The sequence below is a fragment of the Oncorhynchus clarkii genome, chromosome 4, assembly GCF_045791955.1.
Source record: "Oncorhynchus clarkii lewisi isolate Uvic-CL-2024 chromosome 4, UVic_Ocla_1.0, whole genome shotgun sequence".
Classification (NCBI taxonomy): Eukaryota; Metazoa; Chordata; class Actinopteri; order Salmoniformes; family Salmonidae; genus Oncorhynchus; species Oncorhynchus clarkii.
Genome location: NC_092150.1, coordinates 20,196,224 through 20,221,151, shown reverse-complemented (window position 1 = coordinate 20,221,151; position 24,928 = coordinate 20,196,224). Strand labels below are relative to the sequence as shown.

General features: G+C 45.8%; 2 protein-coding genes across 2 annotated transcripts in view; one reads left to right on the top strand and one right to left on the bottom strand.

Annotated features, from left to right (window-relative positions):
* Positions 1–24,928, bottom strand: part of LOC139406573 (ral guanine nucleotide dissociation stimulator-like 1) — a 407,527-nt gene that overhangs the window by 312,668 nt on the left and 69,931 nt on the right. The gene's annotated exons all lie outside the window — the stretch shown is intronic.
* LOC139406570 (uncharacterized protein C1orf21 homolog) lies at positions 598–23,093 on the top strand. Its single transcript, XM_071149296.1, has 6 exons — positions 598–707; positions 7,333–7,462; positions 12,682–12,767; positions 13,870–13,940; positions 16,904–16,964; positions 17,241–23,093. The coding sequence occupies exons 2-6, from the start codon at positions 7,372–7,374 to the stop codon at positions 17,286–17,288; spliced, it is 357 nt and encodes a 118-aa protein (XP_071005397.1). The 5' UTR covers positions 598–707; positions 7,333–7,371; the 3' UTR covers positions 17,289–23,093.

Here is a 24,928-nt window from a genome sequence, read left to right as displayed (position 1 = left end):
TGAATCATTTCTGAGGCTCAATCTGCATGGATCATGCTGTGTAATCCTATTATCACATTTAATAGAATGTTTCTGTCGTTCTGCCAGTGAGGGGGATAACATTTTGTAGGGCAGCCACTATATTGAAATGGGGCCCCTATGGGTCTATTGATTTTATACTGTACTAGAGTCAATGGCTTACATTTTCTCAGAGCTTCCACTTGTCTCTCCAGAGAACAACTACTGAGCTTGTATGGTTGAACTATAATTCTCCATCCATGATCTTGGTCAATTTTGAGAAACAAATGTCATGCATTTTTGAGCACTTTTAATTTGGACACAGTACTACATAAAAACATTTACATGTCAATCTGTCATTTCCTAGAAAAGTAGCCCCTCTCACATATGCCACTGATTTCTTCTGTTGTAAAAGTAATGTTTTTTTTGTTGTTGCCACGAATAAATATTATCTTGAGTTCCAAAAAATATCTGCTATATTTTTATTGCCAACAAGTAACCCGGATATTTACATTACAGTAAAGTCCTCAGCAAGATGGCTGCATTACTGCGCGAAATAGTGGCATCCTGGTAAAACGACGCAAACCAGAGTTTACGTTCAGTGTGGTGGTCATACTGTTCCCAGCCACTCCACAGCGTTAGCTCCCGCCCGACTGTCCGCGTGAAGCTCGGCGAATCTAAAGTGGACCGAGCGGAACCGGTTCAGTAAAGTAAGTATCTAGCTACATTAAAAAATACTCGCTATTAGTTTCAACAGGTTATTAGCTGCGTATAATTGACATATTATGTATTTCTGTCGTAGTCTTCTCTTTTGTTGTTGTTTCCTGAGTCGGGCTGTGATTGCCCGGCGCTTTCCTTCCTGTGTCTTGGGTTCGGCTCTCGGACATGTCTATGTTTACTACATGGGTCAGGAGTGGACTCAAGAAGAACATAGTGGAAATGGAGTAGTAGCCGTGTTTTTGTTACCGTTAAGCATACCGTTCGATCTCAATGCGTTTACCAAAATGTCATGTTTTTAATCCTCGAGGCGCTGCCCCCCTTGCCCCGTCGCTTTCTCTTTCTCTCCTCCCTCTCGTTTGTTAGGCCGTTTGTTTCTGGACTAAAAGCAACAAAAACAGAGAGAACACCTGGGCTGGCATAAAGACAGACACGTTTGTGTAGAAACTATTATACTATGTGTATCTGTGTGTACACACGTAGAGCCGCTACTCTCCCTTTCCCTGCGGGAAACAATGCGCCCAGTGTCTCTCTGCAGCGCAGCTGGACACAGCTGTGTGTTCAGAATAGCAGCAACTATGCCCCGACAGGCTAGACCTCGGTCGCCCGCTCTGCTGTCACTTGGTTCGTTCTTAATTCACACACATTAACACACATGACTTGAATCGAGATCTTAGAGATCTTAGAGAGACTGAAAGTTGACTCAATAGGGTGGATTGGGGTTTATTGTTCATGTCCACTTCTGTCTGTGGCTACATGACAGTGGCTGTCATATCTCGTCCTCGAGACAGCGACAGCTCAATATTATCTGGCCACTGATTTGCTTGTATTGGGCAACGTAGGATACCTTTCAGTGTTTACGTTACATCAACATCTCCATAAGAATAGAGTCTTCTGTTTAACATTAACATAACAGTAGTCTGTGCACCTGTTATACTGATTTGCTGGTCAATGGCCAGATTCAATCCCCTGCTGCTGGACCACTGCAATAGCTGGATCAATGCACATGCATAAATATGGGTGTAATTGCTTAGCCACTATATCTGGCTAGTTGAACTCTTATACATTGGGTAATATACTCCTTGAACTCTGTTGTGGTTGGATGATCAGCCTGCCCTCTTCCCTCCTCCTCTATTCTACATTTCTGTCTGGCTATATCTGCCTGCCTCTATCTGCCTGCCTCTCACCCCCTCTCCCTCTCTATCCTCCATAAATGCGATGTGTATTATTTGCAGCTCACTTATGGCTTTAGATCTGGCGGTGAATTAAGACAGAGCACAGTTCGCTCTGAAGTTAGCGTCTTCCAGGCACCGTGTCAAAGAGGGATAAATCTATTATTAGCCGTCCAGTCCTTGCTCATCTGTCCATCTCTCTGCCTCTCAATCTCTCCATTTGTGCTCTCTCACTCCATGTTCTCACTGTCTCTGGCTCTCAGGTTGTGATTTTGGCCTGTATTTGGCAGAGGGGGAGTGCAACCCTAATTAAGATTGATATGATGCAATGTCAACGTGACATCACTCTGAGGAGGAGGCTGGGTTTCCATAGTTACTGGGAGGCCTGTGTGTGTGTGATGGTGGGGGGACTGTGTTATTATTGGGTTTGTGTGTGTGTCCTGACTGCGTGTGTGTTAGTACCTTTGCACATGCTGTGTGGTGGTGTGGTGGTCTGTCCCTGCACATTGGCATTGCTGAGTGGCATTAGGTGTCAGGTGCAGTGTCTAAAGCACAAGGCCAGCACAACCTGATCCCTCTAGGTACTGACTCAAAAAGCTCACACATTGCAGGCTGCGTGATTCACATTGCTGTGTGTGTTTCTCTCCCCAAATCTGAGTCAGTGTGTACATAGTGGTACATATGGACAGACCAGGGTATGTTACTTTGTTTTGGACAGAGGGACTTGGCACATATTGCTTGCTGCTGAAGCAGGAGACCAGCAGTGCAGAGAGTGGTGCTAGAGAGGCGTTGCATTGGGTGCCCAGAACAGCAGATGGGTGTTGCTCCGTTGAAGGCCAGATAACCTGGACCACACTCAAAGATATGGATCTCAGAGTACAACCAGATAAGAGAACACAGAACACAGCATTGTACAGTGAGAGGTGGAAAAAGTCTGTACTCGTTTGCAGTGCAAGGCAGTGAAAAGATCTTCTTGCCGAATGAATTATGACCTGGAATTTGCTCGTTTTCACTCATGTTCCAACTCTGTTCCATTATTCAGGGTTTCTACTCTGCAAATTAGGTCCAATACAATACAAACCAACCCTGGTCAGTCACACACAGGAAAGTGCTTCACCAATTATCCTACAGCAGAGATGCAATTAGATCCTGATTTTAAAATATATTTGGTGCAGTGGTAATGATTGCTAATGAATATTCATGGAAATTCTGTATTTGTCCGCTAAGCAGAGAGAGCGAGATGGGGGAACAACATGCGTGGTTGACCTGAGCTCTGCTGTTTGTTGAGCTGGGAGGGCATGTCTGAGAGGGAGCAGGGAGTAGGTCTAGAGAAGGTGATAACATGGTGAATGAGTAAAGAAAGATACACAGAGATACTACTGTACCAGGACACTGATACAGTCTGACACACAGGCCAGGCCACTGTGATACGGCAATGAATAGGGTCAGGAGTGTTACCCTGACCATGTGACATGAGGAGGGGAAAACCCTGGGTCCCTACTATAAAACTCCTGGCCATAATCCTAAACACTGCCCTGTGTGAACATCTGTAAAATAGTTGAGGCTGAAGCAACTACCAATGCTGTATGGTTTTCTCTGTCATTGTGGTTCTCCTAGTTTTCCCTTTTATGAACTTCTGTCTTAGGAAAATGTCCAAAGTCGTATTTCGTATGGCTCCCTGGGGCTGTGGCTGAACACTAGGTTAAATTAATCTAAACTTTAAAGGGATACTTCGGGATTTTGGCAATGAGGCCTTTTATCTACTTCCCCAGAGTCCGTTGAAATCATGGATACCATTTTTATGTCGCTTGAGTCAATTATGAAGGAAGTTAGAGGTAGTTTTGCGAGCCAATGCTAATTAGAGTTAGCGCAATGACTGGAAGTCTATGGGTATCTGCTAACAATGGTATCCACGAGTTCATCTGACTCTGGGGAAGTAGATAAAGGGCATCATTGCCAAAATTCCGAAGTATCCCTTTAACTCAACATTCGGGTTCAATTACCCTTCTGATTAATTAAAGTAACAGTGGCCCTCTGAGCTCTACTCATTCACACTTCCCTCTCTGGCTCTTTCCTTATTTCTCTCATTCCTTCTCTCTCCCCCTCTGTCTTTCCCTAAGCCACAGAGGAGAGACCGAACAGGAAATCTAGTGAGCCATGCAGACATCTAATTTCCAACTCAGTTGGCTTAATTGGCCTGACAAAAAAACATAGTTCTGTCCTGGTGCCAACGTGTACGTAACAACATGTCTTGAATCTTCTCTCTCGTCTCACTCCCTCCCTGCCTGTCTGTATCTGCCTCACTCTGACTATCTCTATGCCTCAGTGTCTCTCTCTATCTGCCCATCTCATTGTCACATGACAGAGTTCTCCCAAACAGAGGAGCTGTTATTTGTACATCCTCCTCCTTCCCCCCAGCCACTTGTGCCCACTACAACGGAGGGAGAGTGGAAAGAGATACTCACAGCAGAACACAAGAGAGTGGAGACATGCACAAGGAACAGTAACACCAGACTCAGAACAGGTCTTCCTTGTCGGAGTGTACAAGGCTCCAAGCGCACGCGTGTGTGTGTGTGTTGGCACGGCTTGCCGGCTTGTCAGGCTGATGTAGTGTTTAAACTGGGACAAGGAAGAGAGAAGAGGTACAGGGGTTGCTGCTGGCTAGTGTAAATATGATGGTGCTTTGGCTGAGTGTCCTGTTATGTCAGAGACAGACACAATGCAGGGTCTATCAGTCTCAGCCCTTGTCCAATTGCTGGCTCTGTCCCTGTCACTATCATGGCTGACGATGGGTCTCAGAGACCTGGCCTTTGAACCCGACTTCCCTGGAAGGCTCGGCTAGCCCTTCCTCTTTCTTCTTTCTCCTTCACTCCCTCCTTCTCTCATTCCCTTTCCAGGATAGGCGGGCCCACAGCCAGTTTTTCAGGCTCTGCGGTGGCTCAGATAGCTTCTGGCACAGCAGTGTGTTTGAGGAGGTTCACACTACTGAGCCTGTGTGTGTCTTAGAACGTAGTGGACACACTACGGAGCTTGTTTACGCATGTGTTTACGCAAGCACACTTGTGCATGTACACATCCCCTCAGTGTTATCTGAGTTCAACTACTCAGACCTGTGTGTGTGTGTGTGTGGTAAAATGCTGAAATGTGGCTTGCAGCATTTTGCTGATCCTTGAGTAAATAAGTATCGATGATGTAAGCAATCTAATAGTATTTTCTTAGTGTACAGTAGCTGTAGACTTTTGGTATAATGTAGGGATAAGCCTAACGACAGAATATTTAGAGTGGGTTTGCAACTTGCATGTTTGTTTGTTAGTTAGGCATATCTCTGCCCATGCACCTTGGCATAGATTCTACAAGTGTCTGGAACTCTATTGGAGGGATGCAACACCATTCTTCCATGAGAAATACCATCACTTGGTGTATTGTTGATGGAAAACGCTGTCTCAGGCACCACTCCAGTGTTAAGTGTTCAATTGGGTTGAGATCTGGTGACTGAGACACACACCCTTTAAATCCCCTATGCTCCTTTGAGACCCCTCTTTCAAAGTCCCTGAGATCTCTTCCAGCCATGCTAGCCAAAATACTTCTTATACATGACCCTAAGCATGATGGGATGTTCATTGTTTAATTAAGTCAGGAACCACACCTGTGTGGAAGCACCTGCTTTCAATACACTTAGTATCCCTCAATTACTCAAGTGTTTCCTTTATTTTGGCAGTTACCTGTATCTGTGTATTGATATCATCGTGTGTGTGAGTGAGTGCTGGATCCGGCTGGTGTCAGGGTCTTAACTGGTAGCGTAAGCTTGTCCCATTGACACACTTCCACATCTGTTCCTAGCTGACAGGCCTGCATTGTACACATGCCATCTGTGCTAACTCAACGCTCTCTGCTTTAACACACAGCCCAAACACCATTAACACTGACCTGGCTAGGATTCTACACAGAAGACGGAGAGATTCCTAACTAGACATCCATTCATGCAACTGGAATTTTCAGAATTATCCCGTATGATTCAGTCAGAAGGAGAGCTAGAAGTTCACTCACTCACTCAAGGATCAGCACGTTTCAGCATTTTACCCCTCACACACACACCGTCTGCACTCTAAGAGATGTGTCCAGACAGACTGCGTGGTCTGAGCCATAATTGAGTTGCTCCAGCTCTGACACGAACAGGCAGTCCACAGTGCCTAAGCAGCCTGGGCTGCAGGGGAAGGCCTCACCGTCAGGCCACAGATAACTCTGTCAGACACCGACCCATCCTCTGTAGTCAGGCAGGATCGGGCTGTTCTGGCCTGATCTGTCTGAGCTCCTGCCAATGAGATAGCCGTGTGTCTGTGTGCATGCGTGCATAGCCAGCCCCCAGAAGAATCCCTTCACACTCGCTGTACCTTTAAGAAAGACCCGTGTAAGCTCACATCAGGAGATTCATGTTATTTAGCCAAGAAAGCTGTGAAAGACACACATCAAAACTACATGCACACATGCAAACAGAACAGACACCACAGTGCACACACTCTCCCACTCAAAATTCAGTCTACACACAGACACACACTCCTCTCTGCACACCTGTTGCTTTGTGCAGTGGAAAGCCAGCTCATAGGGAGGCTGGCTCTGAAGTGGACACTGACCTCCTGTCAACTTCAAACGAGGGGAGGAAAATAGAGGAGGGAGGAGGAGTGTCGGCAGCCTGTTGATGCTCTGGAACATTTCTCTCTACTCATCTATTCTCTGCCCTCTTATTGTTCGCTCTCTATTTTACTCTACCTCTCCTTCAACCTGTTTCTCTCTATTTCTTCCTCTCTCTGTCTCAGCGACAGGGCTCAGGGCCTCTATTATTGGACTGCCAGTGGCTTGATCTGAGGTGTCGGTGGTGTCTGATGCTGCCTTGTTCTGAGGTGTGGGTGGTGTCTGATACTGCCTTGTTCTGAGGTGTGGGTGGTGTCTGATACTGCCTTGTTCTGAGGTGTGGGTGTTCTGATGCTGCCTTGTTCTGAGGTGTGGGTGGTATCTGATACTGCCTTGTTCTGAGGTGTGGGTGGTGTCTGATACTGCCTTGTTCTGAGGTGTCGGTGGTGTCTGATACTGCCTTGTTCTGAGGTGTCGGTGGTGTCTGATGCTGCCTTGCTGTGTCTGTTATAATTTATTGCGGGTGTAACACTGACAGTCTGCCAGTCTGCCTGTGACAGTGTTTTCCTTTGTGCCTGTGACAACAATAATGTGTGTGACTGACAGTCTGTGCTTGTGACAGTGTATTGCCTGTGACACTGTGTGCGTGACTGACACTCCTGCTCCACAGTGACAGGCTCAGAGGCTGGTTTGTCCCAGTCGTCACTAAAATACAATGCCTGTGTTAACCAATATAGTTATCTCTCAATAGCTGCTATGGACTTTAACCATATCTCTCTCTCCCCTCACCTCCCTCTCCCTCTCTTTTTATCTCCAGGTGAGAGTGCCATGAGGAGAGGAGCCAGAGAGTGAGGCGATGGGCTGCACCTCGGCTAAGCAGGTGTCGGCCGTGCCCAGTGATGAGGAAGGCCGGGGCAAGGCCTACAGCAACGGAGACCTCTTCTCCGGTCAGTACACACTATACACACTCCTATATTCTCCCACTATTCTAACCCTGGCTACTTTCAACTGTAAAACATCCTTCCCACCTGAAGGCTATTATTTGGAAATATAGTGACATGCTATAGGATATCCTTCCTGTCTACTCCACACACACTGGCCCGCTGGCTATGTTACCTGTTATACCTCTCCTCTAGTCTCACTCTATATCCAGTCTCTAGTCTACAAGTACATTATAATTAGCTATACATTTTATTAACCAATGCCAAGTTTCCAAACCGGGCTGCAGAGATTTTAGGGAATATTTGTATCATGTTTCCCAATCTATTCCTCCTACCCTGTGTGAATACTATTTAGTGCAGTAGCCTCTAGGATAGCTGAGTGGTTTTGGTGTTGTGTGTCCTCTTAGTACTTCATGTTTTAGAGCTTGGACATAGAGAGAGGGTTGAGAAAGTGTATCTAGTTAACAGCATCAATTATAGCTGCCTGCTGGACAGGCTGGGAGAGAGAGAGGATGAGGGATTAGCGACAGATTTAAGAATTAGGAGCAGCACGCTGGAATAACCACACAGGAAATGGCAGATGACGAGCCACAGGAGGCCTCGTTCTGTTCTCCCTCTGCTGCCTCTCCCTCTTCCTCCCTCCGTCTCTCTCTCTCTTTTTCTTTATCCCTCTCTCACCGGCTGTCAGACCCATGAGTCTGGCCTTATTTGTGCCCCTGCCACTCTCTCTCTCGCTCTGTCTGTCCCTCTGTCTGTCTCACCTTCTGACCTTCTCTAACCCCTCCCTCCCTCCCTCCCTCCCTCCCTCCCTCCCTCCCTCCCTCCCTCCCTGAAGGGGGAGAGGGAATGTCCCTTGAGAGAGGATGATGACGTGGGTTAAAGATTCAAGTTTTCCCCCTCCTTTTTTCATCTCCTCCTCCCTTTCCCTTCCAAGGCCTCACTTTCTTGCCTTCCTTTCTCTTTCTCCGTATTAGACCATCTCTCCTTCCTTTCCACATCCTTCCCAGCCACTTCACCATCTCTCTCCCTTTCACTCCCCATCCCTTTTCCCCCTCCCTCTCATCACAGCATTTGGTCACGGCCTTGTGTCCCCCTCCTCCATCACTCTTCCTCAGTGTGTTATGTGAATGGTTGGTGACAGCTCATCTGCTAGACTGCAGCCTGCCTCCCACTAGAAGATGGTGGTAGACGTTAAATGGGGCTGTGCTCTCTCTGCAGCACTAGTGGGCAGGGCATGGAGGGTGCTGGATAGATGATTCTATCAACTGTCTGTTTGATGTTGATGGTCACAGAGAGGGAGGAAGAGAACTGTTGACCTGGATACTGTCTGTGGATTACAACCGACCGCCCAGCCACAGCACGTTGATTCTCTCCGCCGCTCGTTTCTTTTTCTCTCCCACGTCCTTCTGCTCGTCATCCCTTCTTCCCAGTTCAGCTCATTAGGCTCCTATTGATAGAACAGGAGGCTTAGTGTGTCTGGTAAAATGAGCAACACTCATATCAATCACAGTGATCTGATCCAACAGATTGTGTGCCAGTCAAAATGTGTCATTGTTTGTGTGTGTGTGTGTGTGTGTGTGTGTTTGTGTGTGTGTGTGTGTGTGTGCGTGTGCGTGTGTGTGTCGCAGTTAGGAGTGTTGAGGTGACGGCAGTCTCCTGCTTATGCTCCTTTGCTCCCTCGCACAATAACAGGAAAGGCTGAGCTCCCTTACCCAAACACCAGGGGAGAAGACAGAAAATAGCAACACTTTCTGATTGCAGCCTGTTTGAAGTTAGTTTATAATCAGAGTAGTAGCGTGTGTCTGCTACAATGGAGTGTGTTACCTTGTTTGTTGTAGCACGTCAGTTGTTGTCTTGTTGCAGTTTTGCGATTTGATTTGTAGTTGGCCAGACTGTTGTGAGTGGGTGTATTGCTTGTATTGTAGTGTAAATATAGTCGCTATGTTGCTATTGTTGTATCGACATTCAGAACGCCAACAGAAGTATGAGGCCTCACTACACTATGTATTTCAGAACTTATCTAACTGATTTTAGATGACATGTGAATAAAAAACTATCTTTAGACTTGAGCTGTAATGTAATATGAGAAATCTTTCCTGCTATGAAATTAAATGAAGCCCCTTTACTTTCTAAACTGCTACGAAAATAGTGGCATAGTCCTAGTGAGTCGGTGGACCAGGCTGAGGGCAGGGCAGTAATAATGACTTCTGGTCTGACTTTAGTATATTGTTATTTCACCAACACAGGCAGGGCAGGGCGGGGCAGTGGCAATGTAAATGTCATATCTGCTGAGGCTTTTGGAGAGAGTCAGGGCTGGAAGGGAGCCAGGCAGGAGGCTCTGACTGACAGACTGCAGGAAGGGGAGAATGACACAGACTACCCTGGCCACTCCACTCAGCCTGACCGTGCATGTAGTGCACTCAAATGGACACACACTCATGCTCAAATTGACTCAGACACACACACACACACACACTACTTTCAACTGACAGAGAGTGAGGATTTTCACAGAGATATCCTGAAGGTCGACACAAGGTCCAGGCTCCTAATGATATAGATGTCCACATCAGAGAGACCTTTTTCCTGTCTCTAAAATGTCCTTTGCCCCAAAATCATCATGATGAAGCAAGCAGCCCTGTCGCCACAGTGGAAATTAGTATCTCTTTTTCACCCCATCATCTGTCAGTCAGTGCCAATGGAGACACACTCACTGATGCACATCCTCTCCAATATGGCCTAATGTATCCTGGTCCCAGATCTGTATGTGCTTCTGCCAACTGACTGTCATTATTATTGTCATGCCATACAAGCACATACCTGTACAGATCTGGGACCAGGGTATGACAGATCGATCCATTGTATAGATCCATTTTTGTATCCATGAAATATTGTCATTTTTCTTTTTCCTTTTATAGGCTCATCTTCAGTGTGTTTACGTGCCTTTGATGTCTGCTCAGTGTTAGTCGTTTTTCTCCTCCGTTACCTGTCTCTGTTACTAAGCCACAGTGACTGATGGTTGGCTTAATTCTGTGTGTGTGTGTGTGTGTGTGTGTGTGTGTGTGTGTGTCGGCGTGTGCAGACAGGCTGCTTTGCTCTGACATGTTTGCATTCCCCAGGCAGGCAGCAGTAGAGAACTGCTGCCTCTCTATCTCTCCTCCCCCTCTCTGTGCCAGGCCTTGCAAACTATCACAGATTACAAAGGGAAACCCAGCCACGATCTGCCCAGTGACGCAAGCCTACCAGATGAGCTAAATGCCTTCTATGCTCGCCTCGAGGCAAGCAACACTGAACCATACATGAGAGCACCAGCTGTTCCGGACGACTGTGTGATCACGCTCTCCGTAACCGATGTGAGTAAGACCTTTAAACAGGTTAACATTGTGGTAGGCCTGATCACCGACAGCGATGAGACGGCCTATTGGGAGGAGGTCAGAGACCTAGCAGTTGTGATGCCAGGACAACCGCCTCTCCCTCAATGTTAGCAAGACAAAGGAGCTGGTTGTGGAGTACAGGAAACAGAGGGCCGAGCACGCCCCCATTGACGGTGCTGAAGTGGAGTGGGTCGAGTGCTTCAAGTTCCTCGGTGTTCACATCAATAAGGATTTATCATGGTCCAAACACACAAACACAGTCGTGAAGAAGGCACGACAACAACTCTTCCCCCTCAGGAGGCTAAAAAGATTTGCTATGGGATCTCAGATCCTCTAAAGTTTCTGCTCTATTGAGAGCATCCTGACTGGCTGCATCACCGCTTGGTATGGCATCTGCTTGGCATGCAAGGCGCTACAGAAGGTAGGGCGCACGACCCAGTACATCAATGGCGCCGAGCTCTCTGCCATCCAGGACCTCTATACCAGGCGGTGTCAGAAAGGCCCTAACAATTGTCAGACTCCAGCCACCCAGGTCATAGACTGTTCTCTCTGCTACCGCACGGCAAGTGGTACCGATGCACCAACTCTGGAACCAACAGGACCCTGATAAGCTAAATAGTTAGTCCGGTTAGTCCATTGACCCTTTTTGCACTAACTTTTTTTGGGTGCAAAAAAGGAGGAAGAGAGTGAGTACGACAGTGGGAGGAAGAGAGTGAGTACGACAGTGGGAGGAAGAGAGTGAGTACGACAGTGGGAGGAAGAGAGTGAGTACGACAGTGGGAGGAAGAGAGTGAGTACGACAGTGGGAGGAAGAGAGTGAGTACGACAGTGAGAGGAAGAGAGTGAGTACGACAGTGAGAGGAAGAGAGTGAGTACGACAGTGGGAGGAAGAGAGTGAGTACGGCAGTGGGAGGAAGAGAGTGAGTACGGCAGTGGGAGGAAGAGAGTGAGTACGACAGTGAGAGGAAGAGAGTGAGTACGACAGTGGGAGGAAGAGAGTGAGTACGACAGTGGGAGGAAGAGAGTGAGTACGACAGTGGGAGGAAGAGAGTGAGTACGGCAGTGGGAGGAAGAGAGTGAGTACGACAGTGGGAGGAAGAGAGTGAGTACGACAGTGGGAGGAAGAGAGTGAGTACGACAGTGGGAGGAAGAGAGTGAGTACGACAGTGAGAGGAAGAGAGTGAGTACGACAGTGAGAGGAAGAGAGTGAGTACGACAGTAAGAGGAAGAGAGTGAGTACGACAGTGAGAGGAAGAGAGTGAGTACGACAGTGAGAGGAAGAGAGTGAGTACGACAGTGAGAGGAAGAGAGTAGGAGAGTGAGAGGACGAGAGTGAGAGGACGAGAGTGAGAGGACGAGAGTGAGAGGACGAGCGTGAGAAGGACGAGAGTGAGAAGGACAGTGAGAGGAAGAGAGTGAGTAGGAGAGGAAGGGAGTGAGTAGGACAGTGAGTAGGACAGTGAGAGGAAGAGAGTGAGTAGGACAGTGAGAGGAAGAGGAGTAGAACAGTATACTGGCTGCAGATGATACATTTCAGATAGACTGACTGCACATGGCAGGTGCCTTTCCTTCCTCCTACTGTCTCACTATCAGTCTGATATGAGTATTTGAGAGAAAGGGTGAAATACACCGAATGGAGCAGATAAGACAGTGTGTGTTTTATTAGCGGTGTGTGTCAGTGTTGGTGGGTGAGTGCTGCTTTGTCAGAAAAACCTAGGCAGCTACTCAGAAAATAAAGATACCTGTTATGTCCACTGTTGGGTGGGGTTCTCTCTCTGTGTGTCTTTTCAGTGCCACTGATATGCAGGAGTAGTTCTTTATTTGTCTAACTGTACTGTTTTTCTCTCCGTACAGACGAGTACAAGATGAAAGGAGTGGAGGAGGTGAAGTACATGCGTGGAGAGGAGGACCGGGTGAATGCACGTAACCAGGAGAACCTGGTGAGAGAGGAGACACACACACACACACACACACACGTATGTCGGACTGTCCATCAACATGCAACAAACAGTTCTCTTTGACAGCCCATCAACACATACAAACAGGCAGTGTTTGTGCTCAATGCACACCTCCACATAAGACCCCACACACACACACACACAGAGATGCACACGCTACACGAATGCAAACACACACACAGCCGTGGTGCCTCCCAAGCAGGTAGAGACAGCGTGTTGGCGTGTATGGAATGTAGGACTTTCATAAGGTTGTTTTGACCCCTTCCTTCATGGTCCAATATCTATGATTTAGTCTTTCCTACAAATGCTGTAAAATAACCAGAAAAGTGCACACCCATTTGGATGAGGTAACAATTGAAGAAAAAGAAAGGAATCAAAACTCCAAAGAGAAATGAAAGTCCTACCCTACTGTTGATTGTCATTGCATTCTCTTTATTCCACCATTGTTGTGACTGTGCTGCCGTCTTCATAGTGGCATTAGTTTCCTCATATGCCACAGTTGGCTTAAAACATGCAGCAGAACAAATAACCTCATTTTCAGACGTGACCTTTAAAACATTTTGACAGATTAACAAAAAGTACTCACAGGGAACCGTTTCTCACAGACGCACATTTAATCCTGCAGAATCAAAGTGCGCACACACACACACAGATTTATGTGTGATGCTACATATCCATGAAATGCCTGTAGTTAGCATTCATGTCTTGTTCCTCCAGAGCACAGCCAGCACCTCTAATGATCCAGCCCAGTGAGGTCTTTCCCCCGGTCAGGCCCCCTGGCCTACCAGTCTCCTAGCTTCCCTGCCAGCATGTACAGGGCCTAACTCTACATGACTCAGTCACAGGCAGCATCTCTCTTCCCAGCTCCAAGGCACCAGAAGCAGGGGTAGGCAGCCTCTCTATCCCCAGCCTTAGGGCCACAGCTGGGCCAGGTTATTCATCCTTAGGACCCAAGCTGGCAGGGGGCAGGTAGCTATTCTCTCCCCAGCCTCTAACCTACTACATGGGTTCCCGAGGCTCTCTCTGTGTAGTCTCAGGGGGGGTAGGAACTGTGAGCTGATTGTGTATGTGTGTGTGTTTTTAGGAGAAAAGCTCTGTACAGTACAGGGGCAAACAGCCGAAAGAAGGCTCTGGAGCCAACGCCAACAGGACAAAGTGAGTCATAATGTGTGTGTGGCAGATTGTGTGTGTGATAACGCTGTATACGTGCTAGAGGTCGACTGATTATGATTTTTCAACGCCGATACCGATTATTGGGGGACCAAAAAAGTCGATACCGATTAATCGGCCAACTCTTTTATATTTATTTATTTATTTGTAATAATGACAATTACAACAATACTGAATGAACACTTATTTTAACTTAATATAATACATCAATAAAATCTATTTAGCCTCACGTAAATAATGAAACATGTTCAATTTGGTTTAAATAATGCAAAAACAAAGTGTTGGAGAAGAAAGTAAAAGTGCAATATGTGCTATGTAAGAAAGCTAACGTTTCAGTTCCTTGCTCAGAACATGAGAACATATGAAAGCTGGTGGTTCCTTTTAACATGAGTCTTCAATATTCTCAGGTAAGACGTTTTAGGTTGTAGTTATTATAGGACTATTTCCCTCTATACCATTTGTATTTCATTAACCTTTGACTATTGGATGTTCTTATAGGCACTTTAGTATTGCCAGTGTAACAGTATAGCTTCCGTCCCTCTCCTCGCTCCTCCCTGGGCTTGAACCAGCAACACAACGACAACAGCCACCATCGAAGCAGCGTTACCCATGCAGAGCAAGGGGAACAACTACTAGAAGGCTCAGAGCGAGTGACTTTTGAAACTCTATTAGCGCGCTAACTAGCTAGCCATTTCACTTCGGTTACACCAGCCTCATCTCGGGAGTTGATAGGCTTGAAGTCATAAACAGTGCAATGCTTGACGCACAACGAAGAGCTGCTGGCAAAACGCACAAAAGTGCTGTTTGAATGAATGTTTACGCTCCTGCTTCTGCCTACCACCGCTCAGTCAGATACTTAGATACTTGTATGCTTGTTTATTTATTTATTTTTTATTTCACCTTTATTTAACAGGGTAATCTAGTTGAGAACAAGTTCTCATTTGCAACTGCGACCTGGCCAAGATAAAGCATAGCAGTTCGACACATACAACAACACAGAGTTACACATGGAATGAACAAAACATACAGTCAATAATACAGTAGAAAAAAAGAAAACAAAGTCTATATACAGTGAGTGCAAATAGGGTCAAATAAGGGAGTTAAGGCAATAAATAGGCCATGGTGGCGAAGTAATTACAATATGGCAATTAAACACTGGAGTGGTAGATGTGCAAAAGATGGATGTGCAAGTAGAGATACTGGGGTGCAAAAGGAGCAAAATAAATAAATACAGTATGGGAATGAGGTAGATAGATGGGCTGTATACAGATGGGCTATGAACAGGTGCAGTGATCTGTGAGCTGCTCTGACAGCTGGTTCTTAAAGCTAGTGCGGGAGATGGGAATCTCCAGCTTCAGTGATTTTTGCAGTTCGTTCCAGTCAGTGGCAGCAGAGAACTGGAAGGAAAGGCGACCAAAGGAGGAATTGACTGCTGGAGCGTGTGCTACGAGTGGGTGCTGCTATGGTGACCAGCGAGCTGAGATAGGGCGGGGCTTTACCTAGCAGAGACTTGTAGATAACCTGTAGCCAGTGGGTTTGGCGACGAGTATGAAGCGAGGGCCAGCCAACGAGAGCGTACAGGTCGCAGTGGTGGGTAGTATATGGGGCTTTGGTGACAAAACAGATGGCACTGTGACAGACTACATCCAGTTTGCTGAGTAGAGTGTTGGAGGCTATTTTATAGATGACATCGCCGAAGTCGAGGATCGGTAGGAAGGTCAGTTTTACGAGGGTATGTTTGGCAGCATGAGTGAAGGAAGCTTTGTTGCGAAATAGGAAGCCGATTCTAGATTTTATTTTGGATTGGAGATGCTTAATGTGAGTCTGGAAGGAGAGTTTACAGTCTAGCCAGACACCTAGGTATTTGTAGTTATCCACGTATTCTAAGTCAGAGCCGTCCAGAGTAGTCATGCTGGATGGGCGGGCAGGTGCGGGCAATGATCGGTTGAATAGCATGCATTTAGTTTTATTTGTATGCTCAGTCAGATTATATGCAACGCAGGACACGCTAGATAATATCTAGTAATATCATCAACCATGTGTAGTTAACTAGTGATTATGATTGATTGTTTTTTATAAGATAAGTTTAATGCTAGCTAGCAACTTACCTTGGCTTACTGCATTCGCGTAACAGGCAGTCTCCTTGTGGAGTGCAACGAGAGAGAGGCAGGTCGTTATTGCGTTGGACTAGTTAACTGTAAGGTTGCAAGATTGGATCCCCCGAGCTGACAATGTGAAAATCTGTCGTTCTGACCCTGAACCGGGCAGTTAACCCACCGTTCCTAGGCCGTCATTGAAAATAAGAATGTGTTCTTAACTGACTTGCCTAGGTAAATAAAGGTATATATAAAAAATATTAAAAATCTGCACATCGGCGCCCAAAAATACCAATTTCCGATTGTTGTGAAAACTTGAAATCGGCCCTAATTAATCGGCCATTCCGATTAATCAGGCCAGACCTCTAATGCGTGCACACGTTATCACCTAGTCATCGTGTTACTTAACAATCACTGCACTGCGGTGGTTTTATACAGCATGTGTAAATGCTATCAGACAGTGTGATTTAATATCATTGTAGTGTCGCTGGTAGCTGAGTGGTTAGTGTCTCTTGTTTCCAAACGTGTAATGGGGCTCTATTTCCTGTTTGGTGACATTGTGTGTGGACATATTGGGTGCTGTATCAGTATTTAGTTTGTCTTTGGATTATAGACTCCTTGGTGAGCTCTCTATAAAATGATTATTCAAATTCCTTCACAACCACAAAGGCTCTCGCCGAAGCAGGGGTTTAGAAATGTGTGTGTTTGTGTCTCCTGTGTGGGGGGGGTGTTATGGAAAATTCTTGTGGTGTGTTTGTTGCCTCCTGTTTCCTCCCCCTCTAACTTCCTTTTTCTTTCTCTCGCTCTTTCTCATTCTCTCGCTCGTTCTCACTCTCTCCCTTTCCTTCACAGCATCCACACGTCAGAGAGCCAGCAGGAGTTCTTCAGGATGCTGGATGAGAAGATTGAGAAGGTGGGGGGAAGGGGAGGGACTGGGCAGCAGGGCCTGAACATTTAAAGAGACAGTCTCCTGTGGGATTGGGAGCTGCTATAGGCTGGATCTGACTAGCAGGAAATACTTCAACTTGAGCTACATCCAGATTGGGCCTTTAAAAGACACTACATTATTCCTATCCACTTCACCCCTGTCTTATCTCTCGTCTCCATCTCTCCTACAGTGATGCTATCTGTCCTCCCTCTATCATCTCTCTTCTCTTGGTCTCATCTCTCATCTGTGGTGTGTCCACAGGGACAGGACTACTGTTCGGAGGAGGAAGAGGCGGAGGACGGGACATAGCACACAGGCCCCCGACTCAACCCCCTACAAGAGCCTCCCAGAGTGTGTATGGGTGCATGTGAGAGAATCTGTGTGTGTTTGTGTGTGTATGTTTGACTGCCTTGTGATTCTGTATGTGTTGGTGTGAGCTTGTATTTTGTGTGTGTGAGAGAGAGAATGCTATCCTCAAAGACTGTTGCCTCCCTCTTGGCCCTCGTCACATTGGGTCCCTTAGTGGATCGCTGGAGGGAGAGACGAAATGTGGACTCACTACAGCCAGGCCAGTGTTCCTGCTCCCCTGCAGGACTATGGAGAGATACTACCCCCACCCCTCTACCCCAACTACCACCCCAGTGAACTGTACAGTGGTCCCTGGTCCAATTCTGTGTATACCACCACCTCATGACTCGTCGTCGGCATCACAGTCTCGGGAGACCATAGATTTCTTATGCCTGGGTGTTAGGTCATAGCGCAGTGTCTGCTGTGGCTGTGGAGTCCAATCCGTCTGGGAGACACCCTCCTGGTTTCCACCCTCCATGGCTCTGGCTGTTGTGCTTCGCCTGCGAGGAGCAGAGATGTGGATGGAGATAGAGGGGGGGCACTTCCATAACCCCCACCAGCCCTCGTCACAGAACTGAGGCTTGCTGCTAGAGTGAGCCGAGTGGGAGGGAGGGAGGGAAAAGAGAGAACCGCTGATATTTTAATAAGAGAAAGAAGAGTGAGTGGGTTCTTTTGGAGCTCTGAACTTCTGCCCTTTGAAGGACCTTTTTCTTTTTAAAATTCTGTTCATCCAGTTAAGTTTTTTAAAATTTAATTAGAATTTTAATGTTTTTTTTTTTTTATATGCCTTCTATCATAATGCATCACCTCCTGCAGGCTACAGCTCTATAGGCCAGAGCTCCTGGGTCTCTACACAACCTGTCCTCTTAAATATACCCTCAACACTACTACACTAGACCCTGGCTTTGTGAGACGAAACACATACTGTACACACATCTCCACACACTCAACCTCATATTCATAGATGCACTCATATATTCACACACACACATAAGTACAGACCAAAGCAGCTAGACACAAACACACAGAGATGCCATTGTATTCCTGTCATTTTGTTAGCCCAGTGTCATGTAAGTGTGGTAGGCTGTGGTGTTGATGGGTTTGGATGAATGTAGGAACCAGCAGCCGTGGGTTGTTTGGTTCCTGCTGCTGGACTTATTCATGTGCACCTGCAGTGTTCATTACTCTTTCCTCCGCATTGGTCGCTCAGTCGCCGCTTCTCTTCAACTCTGTAGTATTGAAGCTTACTGGCACAGTGGAGTCACCCTCTGTTGACACACACACACACACACACACACACAGCCTTTCATGGACTGAAAAGTGTGTTGAAAGGAAAAGAGGTATGGCTGCCTGGGAGACACAGCCCTGATCATGCTTATGTCATCATCATTAATGGATCCTTTCTTTTTCATTTGATTTTTCAATACTTTTTGTTTTTCTATTAAAATTAGAAACACAGGAGCTGTTCATCTTCTGTGTCTCTCTCTCTCTGTGTGACTCAGAGGTGGTGTGTTAAGTTTCAGTAAGAAAAGTCCTGTCATGCTTACATCACCGTTGGATTGAAAAGTCGTGATGATTTTCCTCTGGTAATGGTCCCAAAGCCATGTTGCAGTTTCTACAAACGGTGACGGACCACTTCAGGTCAAGACTGATGCTTTGCGCTTTCTGGTGGTAGAATATCAGAACTGCACCTGAGGCGTCATGAATTACAAACAGCCTGTTCCGTGTGAGACAGATGGACATAGTGGATATATGTTAAAAGACATACAGGAGAAAGTTTCGCATTATGAAATGCATTCTCACAGTGTTGGTTTATAGTGCTACTGTACCTCACAAGGGGCTGGAGCGGAACACACACACACACACAGTCTCTCTGTCTCACAGGGACACATGAGGTTATAATCAGCAGCTACTGTACAGCAGCACAGGGAGAGAGGAAAAAGTCCCAGTGGGCCTACTTCTCACAGCTAGCCAATCTCTCCCACTGAGAGAGAGAGAGAGAGAGATGGATGTTGCCCGTTAACCTCAGACAGGAATATGGGCAAGACAATGTTCTTTCCACTATGATGTAAGGGCCCAATAAAACCCTCCCTCCCCTTGTGAGTGTGCACTCATTAGGGTACAGCATGTTCTAGCAGTCTGGCTCAGAGAGGTTTAAGGCCCACTTTGCAGTGTGTTGCACACCTCACACATACACACACATAGTTCCTGGAGGTTTATCACCTGAAACTGTGTGTATGACCAATGTGTGTGGACGTGGGACTACTGGTTCTGTGTGTGTGTCACAGTGAGATCACAGTGGAAGTGAGTGATAGAGCAGTGCCTGGAGAGGGGAGGTGACCAGTGATGATTGACAGGCTCTAGCTCTGCCCTTATTGGCTGGTCTCTTTCTGGGAGAGACTAACTCTTTGCCAGCATGATTTCACTAAGCTATTAATGTTAACTCAATCCAGCAGCTTCTAGCTTTCTGCCTCTCTCTCCATCTCTCTCCTATTAGCCAGCTAATACACCCGCCAGGCAGCTCTTAGTACCTGGCTTTAGCTTCACTGCAGTAGCTGCCGCTCCAACTGTCTCCCTATTTCTATATACAGCCTTGAGATGCTGATCCATATGCACTGAATTACTCAGGCAGACAACCTTCAGATCAGAGGAGCCACAGCTATTGATACACTATAATGGATTGAAATACATTCATTGGGCGCCTCCAAGTGCTTTACATGAGAATTCAGAGAACTCCAGGATGTAGCCATAGCATTCTACTGGGAATAGTGCCTGTCACATACTACATCTACTTCACATGATAAGGGAGGGAGCAGTAACATCCGGTTGGGTATAGTACATGTAGGCCCAACTGTATGTATCACAGGTTGGTGGCACCTTAAATGGGGAGAACAGGCTCGTGGTATTGACTGGAGCGGAATCAGTGGAATGGTATCAAACATATGGTTTCCATGTGTTTGATGCCGTTGCATTTGCTTCGTTCTGGACGTGAGCCGTTCTCCCCTCAGCAGCCTACATACCAGTGGAGAGGAGAGGAGGCTGTACGTGACAGACTACTTGTGTCTAAGACACTCTCTCCTCTACCTTCTGACCCCATGGAGTGCTTTGTTCCCCCATCTGTGGCTGAAAGCCCTGGAAGAATTAAAGGATGGGACCTCAGACCCCCCCCCCCCCCTCATCCACACAGACTTCCTCCGTCCCTCCCTCTCTGCGTGTGTTGGCCACAGTGAGGGCTCCTTCTGCTGGGCAACCTGCTCCAGAAATGTTTCATAAAACACACTTTTGGAAGCAGCAAACAGAGAGAAGACATTGTTTCTGTAGCCATATTTTTCCATCAAGCTTGTGAGCAAATGTTGGGTGTGCATAATTCCTCTCCCCGGGTGCTCTACAGGGTTCCACAGCAGTGTTTCCCAACTCCAGTTCTCCAGTACCCCCAACAGCACACATTTTTGTTGTAGCCCGGGACATGCATACCTCATTCAACTCATTTAGGGCTTGATGATTTGTTGACAATTTGGGACCAATACATTTACTTGAGGACCATTATATTTTCAAACTACGAGGATCTACCCTACTATTTTGAGTGGCTCTAAAATTGTGGATCTATGCAGTTAGGGAATGTGTTGGATGACAGTTTAGAACAGCATAAACTTGGCAGTAGTCATCATAAAGCATGTAGTACTGGTGATTTAGAAATGGTTTCCCTTCCAGACAAAATGGAACCGTGCATTTATCCCAAACAGAAGTGGAATATCAGCCGTTCATTGAGTTCTTCATTACACAAAGGTTGAAAAGGACAATGGACTGCATGTGAAGTACAATACCAACCAAAATTTTGGACACACCTACTCATTCAAGGGTTTTTCTTTATGTTTACTATTTTCTACATTGTAGAAGAATAGTGAAGACATCAAAACTATGAAATAAGACATGGAATCATGTAGTAACCAAAAAAGGGTTAAACCAATCTAAATATATTTTAGATTCTTCAAAGTAGCCACCCTTTGCCTTGATGACAGCTTTGCACACTCTTGGCATTCTCTCAACCAGCTTCACATGGAATGCTTTTGCAACCATCTTGAAGGATTTCCCACATATGCTGAGGACTTGTTGGCTGATTTTCCTTCACTCTACGGTCCAACTCATCCCAAACCATCTCAATTGGGTTGATGTTGGGTGATTGTGGAGGCCAGGTCATCTGATGGCCCACTCCATCACTCTCCTTCTTGGTAAAATAGCCCTTACACAACCTGCAGGTGTGTTGGGTCATTGTCCTGTTGAAAAACAAATGATAGTCCCACTAAGCGTAAACCAGATGGGGTGGCGTATCGCTGTAGAATGCTGTGGTAGCCATGCTGGTTAAGTGTGCCTTGAATTTTAAATAAATCACTGACAGTGTCATCAGCAAAGCACCACCACACCTTCACCTCCATGCTTAACGGTTGGAACCACACATGCAGAGATCATCTGTTCACCTACTCTGCGTCTCACAAAGACTCAGGGTTTGAACCTAAATTATCATATTTGGACTCATCAGACCAAAGGACCGATTTCCACCGGTCTAGTGTCAATTGCGCGTGTTTCTTGGCCCAAGCAAGTAATCTTCTTATTGGTGTCCTTTTAGTAGTGTTTTTTTGTTGTTGCAGCAATTCGACCATAAACGCCTGATTTCACGCAGTCTCCTCTGAACATTTGCTGTTGAGATGTGTCTGTTACTTGAACTCTGTGAAGCATTTATTTGGGCTGCAATTTCTGAGGCTGGTAACTCTAATGAAATTATCCTCTGCAGCAGAAGTAACTCTGGGTCTTCCATTCCTGTGGTGGTCCTTATGAGAGCCAGTTTCATCATAGTGCTTGATGGATTTTACGACTACACTTTAAGAAACTTTCCAAGTTCTTGACATTTTCCGCATTGACTGACATTCATGTCTTAAAGTAATGATGGACTGTCATTTCTCTTTCCTTATTTGAGCTGTTCTTGCCATAATATGGACTTGCTATTTTACAAAATAGGGCTATCTTCTGTATACCACCCCTACCTTGTCACAACACAACTGATTGGCTCAAATGCATTTTGGAAGGAAAGAAATTCAACAAATTAACTTTTAACAAAGCCCATTGGTTAATTGAAATGCATTCCAGGTGACTACCTCATGAAGTTGGTTGAGAGAATGCCAAGAGTGTGCAAAGTTGTCATCAAGGCAACGGTGGCTACTTTAAAGAATCTCAAATATAACATATTTTGATTTGTTTAAACACTTTTTTGGTTACTACATGATTCCATATGTGTTATGTCATAGTTTTGACGTCTTCACTATTATTCTACAATGTAGAACGTAGTAAAAATAAAGAAAAACCGTTGAATCAGTAGATGTGTCCAAACTTTTGACTGGTACTGTATGTAGCGACAATTGTAAAGCAAAGGCTTTGGGATAAAACGGAGAACATACAAAACATTTCAGAGTAGGAGGTATACAGACATCGCAAGGAAAAACTGTCTGCATTATATGAAAGTGCATGATACAATTGTATCAAAATGTAACTAAGGGCATATCACAAAACAACATACAGTAAGTCTGGTTCTGGAAATCTGAATTGAGGAACATTGACTACTATTGACTAATGTTGTCTTCAGACTACAAAATCAAGTCAAGCCAGGAAATAAATGAGTACACGGTGTGGCTTACATTCTCAGGCTCATCTTTCAGATTATTACTTCATAAAGCTTCATAATCATTACTGATTAAAGGAACGTTGATGGATTCCAACTGCCGCTACTTTATTGGGGCACTAGGGGGAGCTAATTGGATTTCTTGGACCCTGCTTCAACACAATGGACAGATAGAGATGTCTACTTAGTGCTCCTGTCCAGACATCTCTCATCAGGAACATCCATCCAACTACAGGGTTAAGGGTAATGAACACTCATTAGACCATTTCAATCAAGAATGGAAACATCAACAGGTGGCTTCACTATTGGGTAAATAAATAATGCAGACAGGGGATTGTGAAAAGGAATGATGTACTTACCATACATGTAAGGAAAGGAGGAGAGTTACAGATCAAATCAAATTTATTTGTCACATACACATGGTTAGCAGATGTTAATGCGAGTGTAGCGAAATGCTTGTGCTTCTAGTTCCGACAATGCAGTAATAGCCAACGAGTAATCTAACTAACAATTCCAAAACTACTACCTTATACACACAAGTGTAAAGGGATAAAGAATATGTACATAAAGATATATGAATGAGTGATGGTACAGAGCGGCATAGGCAAGATGCAGCAGATGGTATCGAGTACAGTATATACATATGAGATGAGTAATGTAGGGTATGTAAACAAAGTGGCATAGTTTAAAGTGGCTAGTGATACATGTATTACATAAAGATGCAGTAGATGATATAGAGTACAGTATATACGTATACATATGAGATGAATAATGTAGGGTATGTAAACATTATATTAAGTAGCATTGTTTAAAGGGGCTAGTGATATATTTTACATCAATTCCCATTATTAAAGTGGCTGGAGTTGAGTCAGTGTGTTGGCAGCAGCCACTCAATGTTAGTGGTGGCTGTTTAACAGTCTGATGGCCTTGAGATAGAAGCTGTTTTTCAGTCTCTCGGTCCCAGCTTTGATGCACCTGTACTGACCTCGCCTTCTGGATGATAGCGGGGTGAACAGGCAGTGGCTGGGGTGGTTGTTGTCCTTGATGATCTTTATGGCCTTCCTGTGACATCGGGTGATGCGTTGTGCAGACCTCACTACCCTCTGGAGAGCCTTACGGTTGTGGGCGGAGCAGTTGCCGTACCAGGCGGTGATACAGCCCGACAGGATGCTCTCGATTGTGCATCTGTAGAAGTTTGTGAGTGCTTTTGGTGACAAGCCGAATTTCTTCAGCCTCCTGAGGTTGAAGAGGCGCTGCTGCGCCTTCTTCACGATGCTGTCTGTGTGGGTGGACCAATTCAGTTTGTCTGTGATGTGTTCGCCGAGGAACTTAAAACTTACTACCCTCTCCACTACTGTCCCATCGATGTGGATAGGGGGGTGTTCCCTCTGCTGTTTCCTGAAGTCCACAATCATCTCCTTAGTGTTGTTGACGTTGAGTGTGATACAGCAGAGCGAAGGAGGACAATGTAGCCATGTCCAAGCAGTCAAACCACATGCTGTTAAAAATCATCTGACTTTACAACCACAAACAACCTATGTTAGTCACACTAGAATAGCATACCGTTTATACAATGCACGTGCATAGACTTGAACTGACAAATACAGCAGTTGTGTCTAGGCTATCAGTTCTACAGCGCAATAAAGTGCTGGATTTGAGTAAGAACTGTTATATGTTACTTACTGAAATTAAGTTATTCTTGGACATGTGTACATTTGTCACAGATTCCCTGCTCTGTACTCAGCCCCTGTAATGTCCATGTATTCTCCCATAGAGAGAGCGAGAGAGAGGGGGAATTGGGAAAGCTGTACGAACGCTATAGGAAAGTTTGGGGGAGGAGGTAGACTCTAGAGGTAACCCCTCTCCCTCCGTCATACACTCCATCCCCTCCCCCTTCCTACCTTATTTGCTCACTCCCACCATCGCTAAC